This window comes from Cladophialophora immunda (assembly GCF_000835495.1).
Source record: "Cladophialophora immunda strain CBS 83496 unplaced genomic scaffold supercont1.1, whole genome shotgun sequence".
NCBI lineage: Eukaryota > Fungi > Ascomycota > Eurotiomycetes > Chaetothyriales > Herpotrichiellaceae > Cladophialophora > Cladophialophora immunda.
In genome coordinates this window covers 7,503,175-7,521,657 of record NW_015622541.1, presented here as the reverse complement: position 1 = coordinate 7,521,657, position 18,483 = coordinate 7,503,175, and the positions used below count along the sequence as shown (strand labels likewise).

General features: G+C 51.0%; 4 protein-coding genes across 5 annotated transcripts; 2 read left to right on the top strand and 2 right to left on the bottom strand.

Moving 5' to 3' along the window:
• The first annotated feature begins 3,474 nt into the window (after positions 1-3,474).
• On the top strand, positions 3,475-6,889 carry PV07_02208. 2 transcript variants are annotated; one of them, XM_016388806.1, is made up of 3 exons: positions 3,475-3,675; positions 3,730-4,325; positions 4,372-6,889. In XM_016388806.1, exons 2-3 carry the CDS (start codon positions 3,796-3,798, stop codon positions 6,236-6,238), a joined length of 2,397 nt encoding a protein of 798 aa, XP_016255734.1. In that variant the 5' UTR covers positions 3,475-3,675; positions 3,730-3,795; the 3' UTR covers positions 6,239-6,889. The 2 variants fall into 2 exon arrangements, with proteins under 2 accessions (XP_016255734.1, XP_016255733.1); XM_016388805.1 differs by having other exon boundaries at positions 3,475-4,325.
• Positions 6,713-10,509, bottom strand: PV07_02207 (uncharacterized protein; the record flags this gene model as incomplete). The annotated part of the gene is made up of 4 exons (XM_016388804.1): positions 6,713-6,739; positions 6,792-8,464; positions 8,523-8,853; positions 8,905-10,509. 4 exons carry the CDS (start codon positions 10,507-10,509, stop codon positions 6,713-6,715), a joined length of 3,636 nt encoding a protein of 1,211 aa, XP_016255732.1.
• A 2,382-nt stretch (positions 10,510-12,891) lies between these two features.
• On the top strand, positions 12,892-14,683 carry PV07_02206 (uncharacterized protein; the record flags this gene model as incomplete). The annotated part of the gene is made up of 2 exons (XM_016388803.1): positions 12,892-12,958; positions 13,014-14,683. 2 exons carry the CDS (start codon positions 12,892-12,894, stop codon positions 14,681-14,683), a joined length of 1,737 nt encoding a protein of 578 aa, XP_016255731.1.
• A 284-nt stretch (positions 14,684-14,967) lies between these two features.
• Positions 14,968-15,336, bottom strand: PV07_02205 (uncharacterized protein; the record flags this gene model as incomplete). The annotated part of the gene is made up of 1 exon (XM_016388802.1): positions 14,968-15,336. The coding sequence occupies one exon, from the start codon at positions 15,334-15,336 to the stop codon at positions 14,968-14,970; it is 369 nt and encodes a 122-aa protein (XP_016255730.1).
• Between the last annotated feature and the right edge of the window lie 3,147 nt (positions 15,337-18,483).

The window sequence follows — 18,483 nt, the reverse complement described above, 5'->3', positions numbered from 1 at the left end:
ACAGCAAACCTTACCCGAGGGCTCTGCGTGATAGCAAGTTGACAAGCGATAGCTAGAGGTTCTTGAAGATTTGGCCACTCTTGAATAGTAAGAGTACGTTGCGCTGCAAATCTGATGCCGCGGCCCGCAGGTTTGCCAGCACCTGGCAGGCGAGCCGATTGAAGGGACATTGTTCGAAAGTATTTTCACTCTCAAAATAGTGCAGAGTGGGCCTCGGAATCATGGGGGCCTTGAGATAAAGGGGCGATCACATGTGTTCGGAATAGCCACCATGCCTTAAGAATTTTCAACCATACCAGAGTTGCATATCCAGGCTTACCTTGGTGGAGTTGCAACACTTATGCCAGACGGGCTTCCAGGCGCCCGCAATCATCCATGCTCTGGTACGGCCAGGTCTATTCATTTAGCGTCCTGGACCTGCAACCACAAGTGTCTAGAACAAAGATTTACCTGGCTCCTGGAGAGGCATAGCCCATATGCTCTAGTTCGATGTGGCGAGTTTGCTCCGATCATGACAGTCCGCATTTCAATACTCCCATGGCTACTTGGAACGGCTGTATCATCCCTTCGCTTCGGACGAACATACCCCTGTGTGCGTCAGGCACCTGCCGGCTCACTTCACGAACCATTGACATTTAGAGACTCACCAAATTGTTCCTCGTATTCGGGTTGAACAATCCTCGGACGCTAATTCTGCCATATTTCACCTGGAAGAGGTCAAGTTTCGAATCCAGTTCTCCAGAGCTACGGCGAGCTTAGCCTGCGAAGCTGGGTCTCGGGGATTGTTTTCCGAATGCCCGAATCCCCACTATGTATGCTCCCAAGTCCAAGCTCCAACAGCTGGAGTTTGTACACGCCGATCAAGGAACCCTCGAAGATATAGAGCATTCTAATGCTCTAGCTACCACCACCGCGGAGACTGAGACTGGCTATTTCGCAAGCTTGCGCATCATCGGGACTATAGTTGGACTCGGTTTAGCCCTGGCAATCAGCTATTGGGGTTTCTCACCACCCGCTGCGGTCTTGGAGACTATCAATGCTGATATTGGTAAGAGTCCTACTATCAGCTTTGGCAGATCAAATTCTAAACACGTCTTGCAAGGGCCGAGCAACAATGCAAGCCTATTTTCAATCATTTGGTCGATTTGTTGCGCCATTGGCATCCTCCTCTTCGGCAGACTCTCCGATAAGTTTGGGCGAAGATGGTTTGTCATTGCAGCATCGAGTACTGCATTGGTCGGAGGTATTCATAATCTTCCCACTTTATTCTATCTAATAATGGGATGGCTGACGCATGTCAGCAATTATTGCTGCCACGGCCAAGACCATGAACACATTGATAGTTGCGAATGTTTTCATGGGCCTTGGAGGAGGCGTGCACACCTGCCACGGACTTACAGTTGGGGAGGTAGTGCCGAACAAATGGAAATTCCTGGGCGTTGCGACGGCCTCAAGCTTCAACATCCTTCCAACAGGATTCGGAGCCTTTATAGGTATGAGATGCTCAGGTCTCCGAGTGCTTTATACTAAACCAGAAATCTTCACAGCCCTGAAGCTCGTTCGTGAGTATAACTGGAGGTGAGAAAGCACGAATCTTTGCATATGAGTGCTCTACGTTTCCTAATAATCCTTTCGGAAAGGTACATTTATTACATCTTTATCCCCTGCATGGGTCTTTGTATACTCTTACAATTCCTATGCTACCGGCCTCCAAGCTTTCGGCAACTACATGGCACTCGAACCAGGGGGGAAGAGCTTCGAAGGATTGACTATGTTGGAATCCTCCTAATGGTTGCAGGGATATTGCTCTTCCTGCTTGGAGTATCCTGGGGTGAGTATAAAGTTGCCCCCTTTTGAGGATTGACCGCCTCACAAATGCCAGGCGGTCAACCTTTGCCGTGGAAGTCAGCTACTATCATCTCTCTCCTAAGTATCGGAGGCTGCATAATTATCATCTTCATCTTCTGGGGTATGTCCACTTAAAGAAGGGAGAAGAACTTCTTACGTTGCTGACGAAGTAGAAATATATGGGCCGCATCCCAATCCTATTGTGCCAATGCACTTCTTTAAGGATCTCCGCGGGTTCGTTTGCGCCATAGTCATCTGCTCAGTGGCTGCAACCTCTTTCGTTGCCCTGAGCATTATCTGGCCCTCTCGTGAGTTGCGGAAGAATCATGGCGACACTGGACATTAGCTAACGATCAGTAGAGGTTGCCCGAATATATGGCTCCACTGTCACCAGTTGGCAACAATCTGCATGGCTTTCAGTATGTTTGGAGCTTGAAATGTGTCGTACATATATCTAATTGTGGGAAAGACAACTATCGCTTTTGGAGTCTACTCTGGATTTATCTTCTGTGGACCCTTCATCAGTATCGTCAAACACATTCGGATCCAGCTCATCATTATGATGACAATACTAGTCACTTTTACCGGAGCCATGGCGTCCTGCAATCCTGGCAACCTCTCAAGGAGTGCGGCCTTTTCTTTCTTCGCAGGCTTCCCTGCGTCATGGCTGGAGCTCGTTCCGGTTCTGCTGATTCAGTTGGAATCAAACGATGTTGACCTGGGCACGGTATATGGTGAGTAACTTGTGCGACACTTTTGGGGGATCTAAAGCCGTCGCTAACATTCTAAAATGCTCAGCCATTATCTATTCGTTACGCGCCATCGTGGGCTCTATCATGACCGCTGTCTATCTTGCTATTCTTTCCAGCAAGATTACATCGGAGACCATTAAGTATGTCCCAGACGCCGCGATCAAAGCCGGCTTGCCGGATTCCTCTGTTGCTCTACTTCTGGAGACAATTGCTGCTGGCGGCACTCCCGGTACGCTGAGCAAGGTACCGGGCGTGACAGTCTCAATCAACGAAGCCGTTGAGGCTGCTCTTATCGTCGCATATACTGCCGCTTACTCCTATGTCTACTATGCCGCGATTGCCTTCGGATGTGTCGGACTCATATCGTGCTTCTGCATGAGGGATTATGACCAGTATCTGACGAACCATGTGCCTCGCCAAATCTACAGAATCAAGGACCGCCAAGAAAATGTTCATCCCCAGTCAGTCGAAAAGGATCCTGAGGTTGGTAGCAATATCGGAGTCTGCATTGGTACGCCAACTACACCTGACGAATGCAAAGGTCCTGTTATGACGTTGGTGGAGTAGAGGCGATTTCGGGCCTAAATAACTCATTTGCTCACAGCCGCGTCCTTCAATTCTCATCCGCACAAGGCTGTAGAGAGAAAAAAAAGGGGCTGATTGCGCGGATATGCTGCTCCAGAGCGGGTCGAGTCATGTGACACGGACACTGCGGAGAACCTGATGGACTTTTTTCCTCCATTTGGAAGCACCAAACGTAAGGGATTGCCCAAAGGGGTGACATAGGGCGGAAGAAGAATTTTCAGTGAGACAAAAGCCCAAAGTGAACGTTTGATATTACCACATCAAAACTCCATCGATGCTACTGACTCTGAAACTTCTCTCTCTAACCACGCCAATACCAAGCTCCTTTCAGTAATGCTCCAGATTGTGTTCGATCTGGAGACTCCGTGGCGTCGGCCACGGAAGTCAAGCTCCACAGACAGATCTTCGAGAGACTATTTTAATCCTGGGCAACAGCCACTGTCCCGTCGCTTAGACGACTCAACTCGCTAAGCACTTGCCACCAGACTTGGTACTATTCCTAAGGTCCCCAGTTCTGTGGCAAAGTTTTGACTATTATATACAGTACAAAATAGTGCCCTTGATTCGACGCTCTGTACCATCTTGTTCTTGACGCCATATCAACCGACCTATGGAAACTGGAGTTAGCAACTTGGATGAAGAGCAGCACATCAATCTTGACTTAGATCGGCCAGAAGCAGGACTAAACTATGACCGCAACGCTTCTAGCTCGTGGGCAAACGACAATCACAGGTCGAGCGGCACTGATTCCCGGCAAATCATTGGTGCCGGAGATCTTGGAGGTGAAGGCGGCAGGTATCCAAGCTCAAGGTTTTCGTCAGAGAACAATGCCGCGGACGAAGCATCTCAACAGCAGCGACCAAAGTCTGCTTGGTCGAAACTCATCGATTGGGTAAAGCAGAAGGAGCAAGGTCGATCTTTCAGCTTGTCCAATCTCAAACCTTCAACGTCTTTCTATACCAAATTCGAGGAGGGTTCTTTGGCCAGTCAGGAGAAACCGTCCGGCGCTGATAATGCGCACGAACACCCCCAGGAGGGCAGCGAAGATGGAGAAGCTCTATCGCGCGTCTATACGCAAGCTGCGGCAGAAACGGTACATACCTTCCTACGTCAGGATTCAAGGTATCATAGGGGCAAAAAGTAAGTTCGTACCCTTCCCGCAGTTATTCAAAACTGACCACCACAGCCTTGATGGAGAAGAACCTTCGGTTGACCAACACCTATACGATGTTGATTACGTACCAGCACCTGAGCAATACAAACCAGGCCTCTTTGGGGCACTCCTTGCTTACAAGCTTAATCACATACAGCAAGACTGGTCTAACAGCCAAAGCAAAGCACATAGCCGCTTAGGTGGACAGACCAAACATGATCTGAAAAGCCACCATCACTCTCAGTCACTCACGACGTCACTCCCAAGTTCTGGGGCAGCGACACCTTCCAAGAAGGTCAAATGGTACGAGAAGCCTGAACAGAGCAACCCAACTGCCGCGGCCTTGATGCAGGCAGCTCTTTCATCCACCGGTCCCAGCGTGGCAGGAATGGGCGCCATCCCACGCCCTCGGCCCATGCGCCCCAAGTCCGCCGACATGATCTCCACCGCCGTCGACATCATCACACACGGCAAACACCATCATGACCGGTATAGCGGCGCGTACAGCACAAGCACTCTTGAAAATCACGTCGGCCTCATCACCGAGGTTGCCGATATCATCGCCCGGAGGGACTATCTGATTAAGCTGTGCGGTGCCTTCATGGAATACGGCGCTCCCACCCATCGCATGGAAGAATACCTCAGTGCCTCTGCTCGCGCATTGCTCATTGACGCCGACTTCCTTCACATCCCTGGTGCCATGTTCTGCACATTTGCCGACCGCACCATCCACGCCAACAATGTCGACATCGTCCGAAAGCGCGCTGGCCTTGATTTCGCTCGCCTAAAGGACGTCTTCAATGTGTACAAGTGCGTCATTCACGACAAACTCACCGCCGAAGACGGCATTCGAGAGATCGACAACATTCGGAGACGACCGGATAATTACTCGGAACTCTTTCGCATCTTGATGTTCGGCGTGGCTTCAGTTGTGGTCGGGCCGTTTTCCTTCCAGACCCGCCCTATCGACTTTGGACCTATCTTCCTTCTCGGCTGCGCAATTGGATTCATGCAGGTCAAGATCGTGCCACGGTCCGAACACTTCGGCAATGTGTTCGAGGTCTTCGCGTGTGTGTTCGCGGCGTTCATTGCCCGAGCGCTGGGTTCGATCAAATACTCGAACGGAGAGTACATCTTCTGCTTCTCAGGGGTGGCGCAGAGTACCATCGCCATGATCCTCCCGGGATTCATGATGCTGAATTCGGCCCTCGAACTGCAAAGCCGGAATCTGATCTCCGGCTCGGTGCGTATGGTTTACGTGATTGTCTATGTTCTATTTCTCGCATTTGGCCTGCTCATTGGCACCACCGTCTTCGGGCTGATCAAGCGTGACGCCGTTTCCTCTACCACCTGCGACATCCCGCCCTGGTTCGCGGCGGACATGAACTGGAAGTTGATACATACACGCTTCATCTGGGCCCCGCTGTTTGCATGTTGTGTGGGTCTGATCTATCAAGCCAGATGGCGGCAGTTGCCCGTGATGGCTCTCATTGCTGTCTGTGGCCACCAAGCCAACTTTTGGATCTCCACCCAGCTTTCCAGCAACCCGCAAGTTGCAAACGCCATCGGCGCTTTCGTCATCGGCTGTATCTCCAACCTCTACTCGCGTCTTTTCCACGGCCTGGCGGCAACTGCCATGCTTCCTGCCATCTACTGCCAAGTTCCCGGGGGTCTGGCGTCCTCTGGATCGCTGGTCGCAGGCGTTGTCTCTGCCAATCAGATTTCCGGGAACAGCACCGCGAGCGCTCAAAATGATTCGAGCAATGGCGACGGTGGGACAATCTTCACCGTCGGCTACAGTATGGTCCAGGTTGCCATTGGTATCAGCGTGGGGTTGTACCTTAGCGCGTTGGTCGTGTATCCCTATGGGAAGAGAAAGAGCGCATTGGGCAGCTTTTGATGAGGTAAGACAGGGGTCGAAAATGCGATGTAGCCAGATATAGCGTTCACAACGATCATAAAACGCACTTCAAAGGCCTTTATCAAAATCCAAAGCACGGTTGTGAACTATCCAAGCGATGGACCAAATATCCCCGCTGGACATCACAGGTTCAGTTCAGTTCAAGTGCCGTGCAATCGGATTCAGCGACGAATATACCTCTAGCCTTAGCACCCGTTTAGGACCGTGAACGGAAAACATGTTGGAGATGCAAGGGTAAAGAGTGCGGCTGAACAAGATCATGTCATGGAAGCCTTCCCGTCTCTGGCGGCAGTCGCCGCACTTGTCCCTCGCCTACACCCCTGCCACTGCAATCCAAATGACATTCAGGGTTGTAGCAAACTGTTTCCCAGCCACAAACAGCTCGATTGGAATCGGCGGAAGAGCGGCTCCTGTCTGGTGATGAAGATCGCAAGTTGGCGCTTGAGGATGAAATTACATGGGTGGAATACCATTCTGGTTCTGAAGGTTCCAATAAATGATCTGGGGGCGACTTCCTAGCCTCCGTGCATACCTTTGTAGGCATGGCAGATCCCTCGCGACTGGGCGCACCCAGGTCTCGCGGTGATATACTCTCCCTGGAGCCCGGTGTCGTGCGTTCGGGAATACGGGCATGGGGTGGTGGATTTCCCGAGAGGATGTGTATAAATGCTTCGCCCCGAATGTCTACAACCTCGTACCCGTATTTCAAGCATTCCAAACTTAGACACAGTGGCAGCTGTGGCCATCGTGGATCATATATCACTCGTCCGACAGCTTCAAGATTTCTCATCATAGTGCTGTGGATATCCGTGTAACCGTACCGTTTGGCAAGAGACAGCGGCGTTTCTCCACGTTCGGAAGGGATCAATGGGTCTGCTCCATGACTGACCAGGAACGAAGCCGCCTCGAGACATCCGGTAGCCAGTGCTGCAAACAGAGCAGTGGCCCGATTTAGATTCTGTGTATCAACAGAGGCGCCGTGCTTCAGAAGAATCTCCAAGCTTGCCGGATGATTTTTCGCTGCTGCTAACATCAACGGAGTGATGCCCTCGACATCTTGATTGTTCGCCCCGGCGTGATTTTTCAGCAGGAATTTCATTAGCTCCAAGTCCTTTCTAGCGGCTGCATGGTGCAATGGTGTTTCGTTTCGTCCGTTGTAGGGTCCTATGTTTGCGCCGAAATTGACAAGAGTTTGGGCAAGGTCGAAATTCCTCCTCGCTATCGATATGGCCAGTGGAGTGGTGTCATTGTTGACTTTAGCCTCGACATCAGCACCAGCCTCCAAAAGTCGATACACGATTCTCGTATTTGAACCCATGGTCGCTATTAACAGCGGTGTTAAACCACCCGGATCTCGTAATTCTAGATCAGGATGAAAGCTGAGCAGAATTTCAAGCATTTCCAAGAGATCGTTACCGGCCGCAATGTGTAACGCGCCAGGTAAAAGCCGTGCCTTGTCCCTTAGCTGAAGGTTGATATCAGCACCTCGTTCAAGCAATATTCGTACTATGTCGGACTTGTTGCAAAATACGGCCTCGTTTAGTGCTGTATGAGGGATTCGATCTGTCGTCGGTGCATTGACGTCAGCTCCATGGTCAATTAACAATTGCACCATTCTCCCAGAGCCATGTTTTGCAGCCAGGCATAAGGGAGTCTTTCCAGATCTATCTCCTGCAGATACTGAAGCGCCGTGTTGGAGTAACAACTGCACACCAAGGAAGTCTCCTTTGGCAGTGGCAATATGCAGAGGCGTGACTTGTCCCCGGTTCCGAACATCCACGAAAGCACCCGCTCTGAGTAACGCCCTCATTCCAGGATGGAACATCTTCATAGCTGCAAGGTGCAGAGGGGCACGTAGATCTGGGATTGACCGCTTGTCGAGAGCGATTTGGGTTCTTGCAAGCCTTTCAGTCACGCCTTCACAACAGTTCCAAACGGCCGTTGAAAGGGGAGAGTACCCATGTTTGTCCAAGAAATCGAGACTGCAGCCTGATTGAATCAAAGTGTCTACCATCTCCTGGTTTCCAATTCTAGCGGCAATATGGATTGCCTGGGTGTTCAAACGGCGACGATGCAGGCGAGTGGCACGACGAAGCCATCTCTTCAAGGTTGTCATATCCTGGAGTTTTGCTGCTTCAACGAGTCTTTTCTCCAGAATAGCCGGATCTGGAATCATCCTCGCAGATTCTCCGTCGTCGGACAAGTCTGTAGCACCCGTTTATTAGCTCTAATGAACAGTCAATGGATTTGAATGTAGTCGAACCGTCGCTGCTTGCAGAGTCCGGGAAGTCTTCTTGCCTAAGCTCAGAGGGCATGTCAATTTCCTCATTTCCATCGCAGCAGAGCCCGAAATAATCTCTGTCGTCATTCGAATTCCATATTCGAGACATGAGCTCTGGTGGGCTGAGTCGTTTCTTGCGGTCGATCACCATCATTTTCTTGATCCATTCCAAAGGCGCATTATTTGGCGTGGACTCCAACTTTCGCACCCAGCTTGTGAAAGCTTCGTAATTCACACTCGGAGAGTCCCCCAAACTGCCGTTGGTTTTAAAATGGATTTCCTTTGACGACAGAGTCTCGCCTTTCAGAACAGTCTGTGCACTGTTAGAACAACTTCGACAACCAAAATGGTCAGATTAACTCACTATCATGTCCAGATACACGCATCCCAAGGACCATATGTCAGCTGATGAGCCTCTGGGGTCGCGCGATAGAACTTCGGGGGCCGCGTATTTCCTGCTAATTGGACCGATCTCATGTCCCGTTGTGGTGCTTTTACCCAATGTCCAGTCTCTTGCCAGGCCAAAATCTGTGATATAAACCCTCCTTTGCTTGATAAGGATGTTGTCTGGTTTGATGTCTTTGTGGCGACATTTTTGGAGGTTTAGATAAACAATAGCTGAACAAAGGCACCCGAATGCTTGACGAATGCAGTCCGTTTCACCAGGGAGAAACGACCCTTTGCTCAAGAAGTCTGTCAAATTTGAATCTGCAACGGGTTCCATGATGATGCCAACAAGAAGCTGATCCGTATAAGAACCCACATAGCGTACGAGATGACGGTGCTTGAGTCTTTTGAGACTGTCTATCTCGTTCTTGAAAAATTTCAAAGCTCTATCATTCTGCTCGAACGTGGTGCTCCGTTCCAGGCATTTTCGTGCGTAGACTTTCCGCGAAAGCTTGCTCCTGACACAATCCACAGAGCCGGATCCTCCTTTCCCTAGAGATCTGAGGAACTGTAAATGGCTGTCGGCATTGTCTGCGAAATTTGCATGCGTTGACGCCAGGCCCCCTTCTAGTTTCACTGCTTTCGTGAGCACGCATTTTTGGTACTTGAGAAACAGCTCTCGCTGATTGTCCGTGAGGCTCCCAGGGAGGTTGGTTTTAGTGTATGGCAGTGCAATGTCGAAACAGTTCAACTCAACAAATTCCTTCACAAAACACGTTGCTTTCATCATCCAGAGTACCGCAAACGTCCGAGGTCGCAAGCTCCATTCTTCTTGATCAGCCTGACGGAGTACCTCCGAAACACGATCGAAGACCGCGTCCGGTAGGTGATATTTTGCGTTGTCGTCATGTAGCGGTATTATACTTTGCATCTTGGAATGTAAGTCATCGCCACGTGAACTGCTGGAGCGTTGAATTTCCGTTTCCAGCGGCCGACGATCTGGGCGATCTGGGGAACGAGGGTATACGTCATTCTTGTATGATCTAGTAGAAGGGCTGGAAGTGCCATCGACGCACTCCTCACGTAGTGCTGATCCGGTAGCTAGCTTCGTGCGACCAGTTGCATTGGGGTATCTGGGGCGAGATTTGTTGGTGCTAGCAGTGGCATTATCTCCCGCAAGACACATCTCTTGAGTATCGGGTTTTCCGACTTGAGGTAACCCATCGGTCCATCCTGTCTCGCTTTTTTCATCCGAAGTGTATGGATCACTCCTTACATCCTGTGGCATTGGCGATCTCAAATTGTCCTGGGCAGGATGGGCGTGTCGCGTATGCTCGACGTCAAGATTTTCAGGGATACCGGTGAGAAGGTATTCTACGGCTCGGTCGGGATTGAAAAAAGCGGCAATGAGGGCTCGAATGATCAGATGGCGCTCAAAACCCATGACCTCCATCTCTCGTATGATCAGATCTTTGTCAGGGCACAAGCTGGCAATGGGAACAGCACGTTGACGTCGGGTTCCGGATGCATCTTGAACTGGGGCAGGATTCGCCGCAGGAACAGCGCGAAGAATTGACTGCATTTCGAGAGGCTGAGTGCCATCGTCAGGCTCGTCATTGTTGCAAGGGCTTTTTCCGACAGCCCTGTTGCTGAGTGCCGTAGAATGCCCCTCGTCAGCAGACCGGGGATTCATTTTACCTGTGAAGTCGATCTCCGGAATATCTACTTCGTATATGCTTCTGGATAGAATAGAAGTGATGCACACGAAGACATCAGGGAAGCAGGGAGTGTCGTCCAGCCCGAAAAATCCAGTGATGGTGTCAAGAGCAGGTGGTTCATTGTCTTGCTCCGAGACTTAACACGTTAGGCCTTTTTGGGGGGCGAAATTGGGCGACTGGAAAGCGCCTCCCTGAACGAATACGTGGCTGAGACATACATACTCGTAGATATCACGTCTGTGCGCGTCCTGTTTTCGGGTGGGGTCCGAAACGCTGTCGCCCGTAAGTTAGGACTCTTCGGACACAGCCGGTTGCAGCCTTACAAAGAGAGAGTTTTAGGTGAACTTCGTTTTGTGTGTATTGTGCGGCTGAGTGATCAAGTAGACAACAATTGCAAACCGTCGAGACCAAGGTCAAGTCGCATCTTGCGCCTTATATGTACGATATTGTTACATGTCGCAAACTTGACCAAATTAAGAAGCGCTGGAGGCGAGTCAATTCTTCTCGAAGCAACAGAAGCCTGTCATGGATGCAGTGAGCCTCACCTGTTCTCGCGAAACTGAAACCAGCAATGTCGTGACCTACTTAGGGCTCCCGGGCGTCAATGGGGGCAAACAACAGTTCCTGGTGAATCATGGAAGTCATTCGGAACCCCTAAAAGGGACGGTGTCCCCCTCTTCCCGGACTTGCAGCCTGATCAAGAAGCGATAGGCATTTTTTCTCCTTCGCGCTCACCTGGACCTCTCATACCACCTATCGCAATCCCTGAAAATCTGGTCAACGTATAGCCGCCTACCTTTACAGCTGTTTCTGCCTTGCCAAAAAGGGAAAGTTCTCTCTCAGTCCTCTTTCACAAGCCGTAGCTGACAATGAGGGAAGGTTGCACAAATACCCTGCCTATATTGCTGCCTTTGGGAACCCAAACTCAATGCTCGGCATGTCGTTTCAATACTGCGAGCGTCATTATGCACGCGTGCACGGACTGCCTTTTGAAATGGTGGCAGCTATCGCCATGCAGGCACAGATTCAGCAAACCAGGAGGCTGGAAATGGTCATGAGAATGCAGCAGCAGATGGCGTGGGACAGGATGATTTTCGAGGCGCAGATGGCAGCGAGAGGTTTCGTTCCAGTGCGACGTCCGGTCATGGAGGGCCACCAATTAGATACAGATATTAGTTTGGTGATTGGAGACGAGGGCCCGCCTTGGAGGTGCGAAGGCGTGGACGCTACCAAACCCTGGCATATTGGGGCGCGACATGGGAAGGGCGAAACGTTGAGATCTACTGTTGAGGGTGTGCCGATGTCTCCGGGATACATACCTGGGCGCGTAACACCCGACTTTGATTTCTACGGTGATCGATATACATGGTATCGACTGCTAGCTTGAACACCGCACAGGCGCTATCGCTACATCATTGTTGGATGCTTTGCTCTGACTGCACTTGGATATTAGACGCCCAACTGTGCCGCCGATGCCGCGTCATCTCGCATGAGACGTTCAGTGAGGCTGATAAGGCACTTGGCAAAAGTGCCTGTGGTTTGCAACAGCAATAGGGATGCAAGCAACGTCATGCAGGAGAATCAGACGCAATCCCAGGCTTAGGAAGAGTTACGCTTCCTGGGTGTATCTCGAAATGCTTGATCTTTTAGCAATTGGTTTAACTTAGTGCTGGAAGTAAAGGACTATTAGAGTCCGTGAGTTAGGCGGAATCGCTGCTGCAATGCTCGGTTCCAACTTTTGCTTGGGCCAATCCTCCAAGGCGAAGTCACGGCTTGGAGCATGACACCCAAGGGTCCACCAAAGGGTACTCGGTAGAGGTATGTATGTCTGGTGAGGTGAGGCTGGAGGCATTAATAATCGGTGGGGTTGCTGTAGGCGAACAGTCGGCTAGTGAGGGCCATCCTCCTCCATACTGCCCAAGACCACAGCCTGAGAAGTGTGCTTATCTGAGGTAGCCCACTACTAAGGTAGATTTTCTTGCCCCTTTCCCGCGCCAGGCAAACTCTCTCCGAACCTACTTGTACATTCGTTGTTCCGGCAGGGAATTCTTCGCATCTCGTGATTCTGCGCTTGTCGGGCAGACGACATTAGGTTCTATGAGAAAGTGAGGTGTACTGATATTTACAAGGAGGTCGTAAGTCACACAGATGATCTAAACAATTCCATTCCGTTTGTCGGCAGAGCGCGCCAGTGCTGCTAAGGCTAACATTGGGCTGTGGCCAATACCTCCTTGAGATACAACTCCATGGCCACTGGCACTGTGCTCGGAGCAGCATCCCTGGCTATCCAGTTATCCAACGGCTGCTTAAAAGGTATGGGCCTTGCAATGATCGCCACACGACGCAGCCTAACCGCTGCGACGACTAGGCTACGGTGTCGTCACATCTGCCCTGGCAGCTTCGAAAGAACTCAGCTGTGTCTTATTACAGTTCGAAATAGAACAATCGCGCTTGCGAGATTTCGTCGAGGCGGCTGGACTCACGGATGAAACCACAGAAAATAATGTGAGGCCGGCGATTCTCGCAAAAGGAACACTTCTGTTGAGAATCCTGGCCGAGATCCAGCTTGCACTCTCGCAGTTTTCAGACAATAACGAGTCTCAACGGATACAGTCGGTCGATTACGCGAACCCGACCATCCCCCATGACCTGGGTGAGAGCTTCAACAACCTGATCAATGAAGCTTTCGTGGCTTCTCAAAAGCCACCTGACAAATTCAGTTTGCTTCGCAGCTTGAACTGGAGTCTCTTCCGGAGAAGCGAGCTTGAGAAGGCCTTGAAAAGGCTCGCACGACTGAACGATTTTCTGCGCGAGCTTCTGAACACTCAAGATCTCCGCTTGCTCCAAGACCAACAGCATCACAGGTCCATGGAGCTTGTTCAGATGCGGAATAAACTAGACGACATTCTCGAGTTGACACAAGCTGTCCAGGCCTCCAGACTCAACCACAGTCAGTCCGACACCTGGCAGCGCTTGGCCGATGCGGAGCTTGATAATTTGGCGGCGTTCAAGGCACTCTACATGTCGCTACTTGCGGGTGAGACATCTCAACCTGGCAAGACAAGGATTGATCCTTCCCGGATAAGTTTCCAACCAGCAGGGACCGAGTCCGCCAACTACCGGCGAGCGACATACACGACAAATGAAGGAAGAGAAACGGAAGTTTGGATCCACTGGCAAGACGTGGACATTCCGACAGAGGGCTCTATGAGGCCTGCAGCCCTCATGGATGAGCTGACAATCTTGCTCAATGCCCAGAAACCGGATGAATTCTGCATTCCACCTTGCTTAGGATGGTCTCCGCTAAGGGAAGGTGGTGCACAGCCTCTGCCCGCGTTCGTCTTCGAGAACCCTCCCGGCGTCGACTCGAAAGCGATCCCAGTTTCTCTACTCCATGCCATGAAACACTCACCAAAACCCTCTCTCACACACCGAGTGACGTTGGCCTATAAGATCGCACAATGCTTGCTCTACTTCCACGTAGTCAACTGGCTGCACAAAGCTTTACGAGCGTCGAATATCATCATGTTTTCGTCGTCAGACAACGACCTTGATATTCGATCTCCATATCTGATAGGCTTCAACAACTCACGACGCTCACAATTCGGTGAAGCCACAAGTGAAGTGCCACGTGACGGGCACATGGAAGTGTATCGTCATCCCGACACTCAGCTTGATGGTCCTATGCTACCGTTTCGGAAGACCTTTGACATTTACAGCCTTGGTCTAATTCTGGTCGAGATCGCGTTCTGGAAGCCGATTGTGGCCGTGATGGAGATTGAAGAGATTGTGAACAAATCACCGCGGGCTACCAGGGACATTCAGGAGCGGTGGGTGCATACGGAGCTGCGCCTCTTAGCCTCGCTTCGAGCAGAAGTCGGAGCAAAATATAGCAGTGCCGTTGAAGTCTGCTTGAAAGGTCGAGATGCATTCGGCATTGATCGCCGGGACACTGAGACAAGCTCGACGACGGCCATGGTAATTCAGAGGACTTTCAATGCCCAAGTGGTGAGAGTGCTTGCAGAGATAGCAGTCTGAGAGGCTCGTTCTGCTTATATGAGCTGACAAGGTCCGCGGGTGGAGCTGGGGCCATGCTCTGGTACGAGATACATTGTCACAGTCTGGATACGTTCGACATCCTTATTGCTCAGGGCTTGGTTGATGCAGCGAGCAGAAACGAACCGCAGTGCATTAGTGAAGTCTGACCTCGGACCTTGCATGGAGATTGTACCGTGGGTTGACTCACTAGGTTCTCTACGAGATAGGCACGGTCTGCAACTGGACTATCCTGATCCAGAACGTAATCTCCTGTGAAGTAGCGTCTAGACGTTTTGGTAGAAAGCTGCCTCGTTCGAATGATTATTTGTCATTGAATCGTCGTTAGCAAAAAGGATGGCTGACATTCCCGCTATAGGAGCGGAAGAGACTATCAACGGGTACCATCGCCGCAACGCGTTGTCGAAGATGCCTATCTTGAGGCTCCCTCGCGCATTCTCACGATAGCCCACGTATCCTTCTGCAAATGCGTCCAGCAGCAGCACGTATCCCACAAATTCAGCGGACCCCGGACCTCGAACTCGAATCTTCTCAACAAACTCGACGAAGATCTTGTTGAGCTCCATGAAGGCGACCGGTTTACCCAGGCACTGGTACTTGCCATAGCCAAGGATCAGGTCGTTGTTGCGTTCCATTTCTTCAGTTTCTCCTCCGAGGTTTCGTGGCCGTTTGGCTTGGATGCCGAAATCCAACGCTCGGGGCGGAAGGACTCAGGGTCCGGCGCGAAGATAGTGGCGTTATGACGAACAGCTTTTGTCGAGGACTTATGGGAGTGTCATAAGACGATTCGGGAAAGATGTCCAAGCAGACTTACCCAACCTTGAGACCTCCGGGTACGAAATAACCACAGATCGTGTCTCCTTGGGGCGGAGTCTGAGAGTTTTAAGTACGCAGTGAGTATTTTGTCGCAGGCGCAATTCACCACTTTTAAGAGCTCACCGGTTACGGCTAGGTACCATCTTAGGCCCTAACGTGAGTCAACATAGAGCATAAGATAAAGAGAATGGGGGTAGCCTACTTCCTTGATGTAAGCCTATAGGTACGGGAGCTCCTTCGCTTATACTTCAGTGACAATCTCCGTAGGTCCAGACGGAATGACTCCCTTTGCCAGAGCATCGTCGATCTCAGCCATGAGAGTACGATAGACCCGAGGGATCGTCATGATGCACAATAGTGTCGCTCGCATGGCTGTCGCGGATGTGTGGAAACGGAAATGGATTTTGGAGAGGTTCAGATTCGCCGCTGTGTATGATGGTATATCGAGAGAACTCCAGCAACATGCCAATAGCACGTAAAAAACGAGGACCTGAATATCTGGAAACTAATTTGGATACTATCTCTCTGATCTAACTACTTGTTGGCCTCCATTGCCTTTATCCATGGAGCGGTATCCTGACAGCATGTTAGCAAGACAACTTCCAATTGAGAATGACAACCCGGTTGACGCTCACCGCCCAGGTCTTATATAGTAGGGCCTTGGGTTCAGCCGCAGAGCCATCATCAAATAGAATTTGTGCCGTGAACTCCCCCGACACCTCTTGTTTGTTTTTGAAGGTGGCCGTAATCTTGCCCTGGATCAGGACGTCGCTGTAGTCTGTTCGGGCTGTGAAAACTTGGACCACCTCATGCCTGCGCCGGTCCATGTGTTTCCATCCAGCCGGTCTGCTCTTGGCAATGGCTGTAGTCAAGGACCTTTGCTCAGTTTCTCTCTGAAAAATATTCAGGCCATGGAGAGTCATACCATCTTTGCCCCGTAGCGGAGCGCCCAGGCCATGCTGGACGCCATCCTCGGCAAATTGTGCGGCGAACTCTCGATGGCTCGCTTCGTCCCCTTGAGTGTCTGCCAGCTTGAAGTACTTATCCAGCCAGTTCTTCAACCACTGCGGCACCTCTCCGACATCTGGCCATCTAGTGTGCGCTGTAGCAGGATCCATGTGGCTTTTCTCAAGAGTCTCCGCGGCTGCTGTCAAGATGAACAAAAACGGGAGCCTCGTGTGCCACAGAGAGAACAATTCTGAGCGACCAGCTTTGGCACCATCAATACAATATAATAGATCATTTAGAGTGGACAATACATCATGAACCCTCTTCAACCCACATTTACCAGGTAGATTGATTGACTCTCGGGCTGTTCTCGATTTCCCGAAGCACAGCCATTTCGTGCGCTATGAGCCCGAGTTATGAGCAAGCTCCGGGCCCGTCATTGCTGATCGAACCGAATACATCCAGCATTACATTATTATTCTTCTGCGTGGACAAAGCTCCCTGCACCGCATACAAGTTCGTTCGCACAAGATACAAATGAATGTTCGGGTGTGTGGGACGGCGGAAGTCATGATCAGTCCCCGAAGCCCCGAAGTTGTGGCAACTCTCGTACTGCGGGATCGTGGATGTGGTTGAATCCCGTGCGACTTTGCTTCGGGCTTGATGCTGTTGTTCGTGTGTTGACTTACCTTCGGCAAACTGTGCGTGTGCGAAAAAGCAGAACTGTCTGCATAAAGAAAGGCGCAAAATCTTCCACATTCACGTAGTCCTTGAAGAAGTCTCCTCCATATCCCTGCCGGATCCATTTTGGATAGTCAGCACGATGACGAAGCAAACTAACGGGAACTCGACGGCGGCTTTTCGTTTTAATGAATCTGACGGTGAACTTGAACACGTCCTCCCAGACGACTGTGTTTTCATTGCCGGCGGAGGCCCTGTAGGCTTAACACTGGCTGCGACTTTGTCCTATTACGGCATTAAGTCCGTCGTTCTTGAAAGGAACTACACAACAACAAAGTAATGGGTTATACCCGACTTCCAGGACACCGCACTGAATTTGCACAGATGGCCAAAGATGGATCTGACGAACCCTCGATCTATGGAGTATTTTCGAAAGCTCGGACTAGTGGACTCGCTCCGTGAACAAGGTACATGTGGCACCATCCAAGCAATATCAGACATCTGACACCAGTGTTGTCGGTAGGTGTGCCTTCAAATATACCATATCGCAGTACTTTCACAACTGGCCTCACTGGTAAACTGCTGACGGCGTGGGAATTCGGCACTGTCGACGAATGGCGACAGAGAATACGGGAGCAGAATGACGGAGAACAACCTCTGGAGCCATGGCTGAGGCTATCACAAATCATCTTCGAAGCCTGGCTGAGAGATATCAACGACAAGGATCCTTTGGTTGACCTCCGCTTCGGGTGGAAGGTGGAAAGCGCCCGAGAAACCGACGAAGGAATTGAAGCGACCGCCACAAACAAGGACGGAAAGCTGCACAGATTCAAAGCCAAATATGGAGTCGGATGTGACGGCGGATCCAGCAGAGTCCGTCGAGCGCTTGGGATTCCGCTCGTGGGAGGACCCTCGTGAGTATAGGAGACTCGTGTCCGAGAGCATAATGACACGCAGACTGACCGCAGGACAGGGCAGGGTACTCCATTCTCGTGCACTTTACGTCGAATGACACCAAGGCGCTGCATAGCCACGGCGTATTCTGGCATAATTATGTCATTTCAAAAGATGGGTTTATCGGGGCCTTCATATCCCAAGACGAGAACGACACCTGGACCATCCATTCCCACTATCCCGTGGGCGTGGATACAGACCATGTGACTCCAGAAGAAGCCATTTCCCGGATTTCGAGCGGCAATGGAGAGCCGGTGTGGATTGACGTCGACAAAATACTGGTTCGTTCCACCTATCGACCTAACCTTGTAGTGGCGACGCAATACATGGGCCCGAAGCGTCGTCTTTTCCTCGCCGGAGACGCCGCGCATCAGAACATTCCC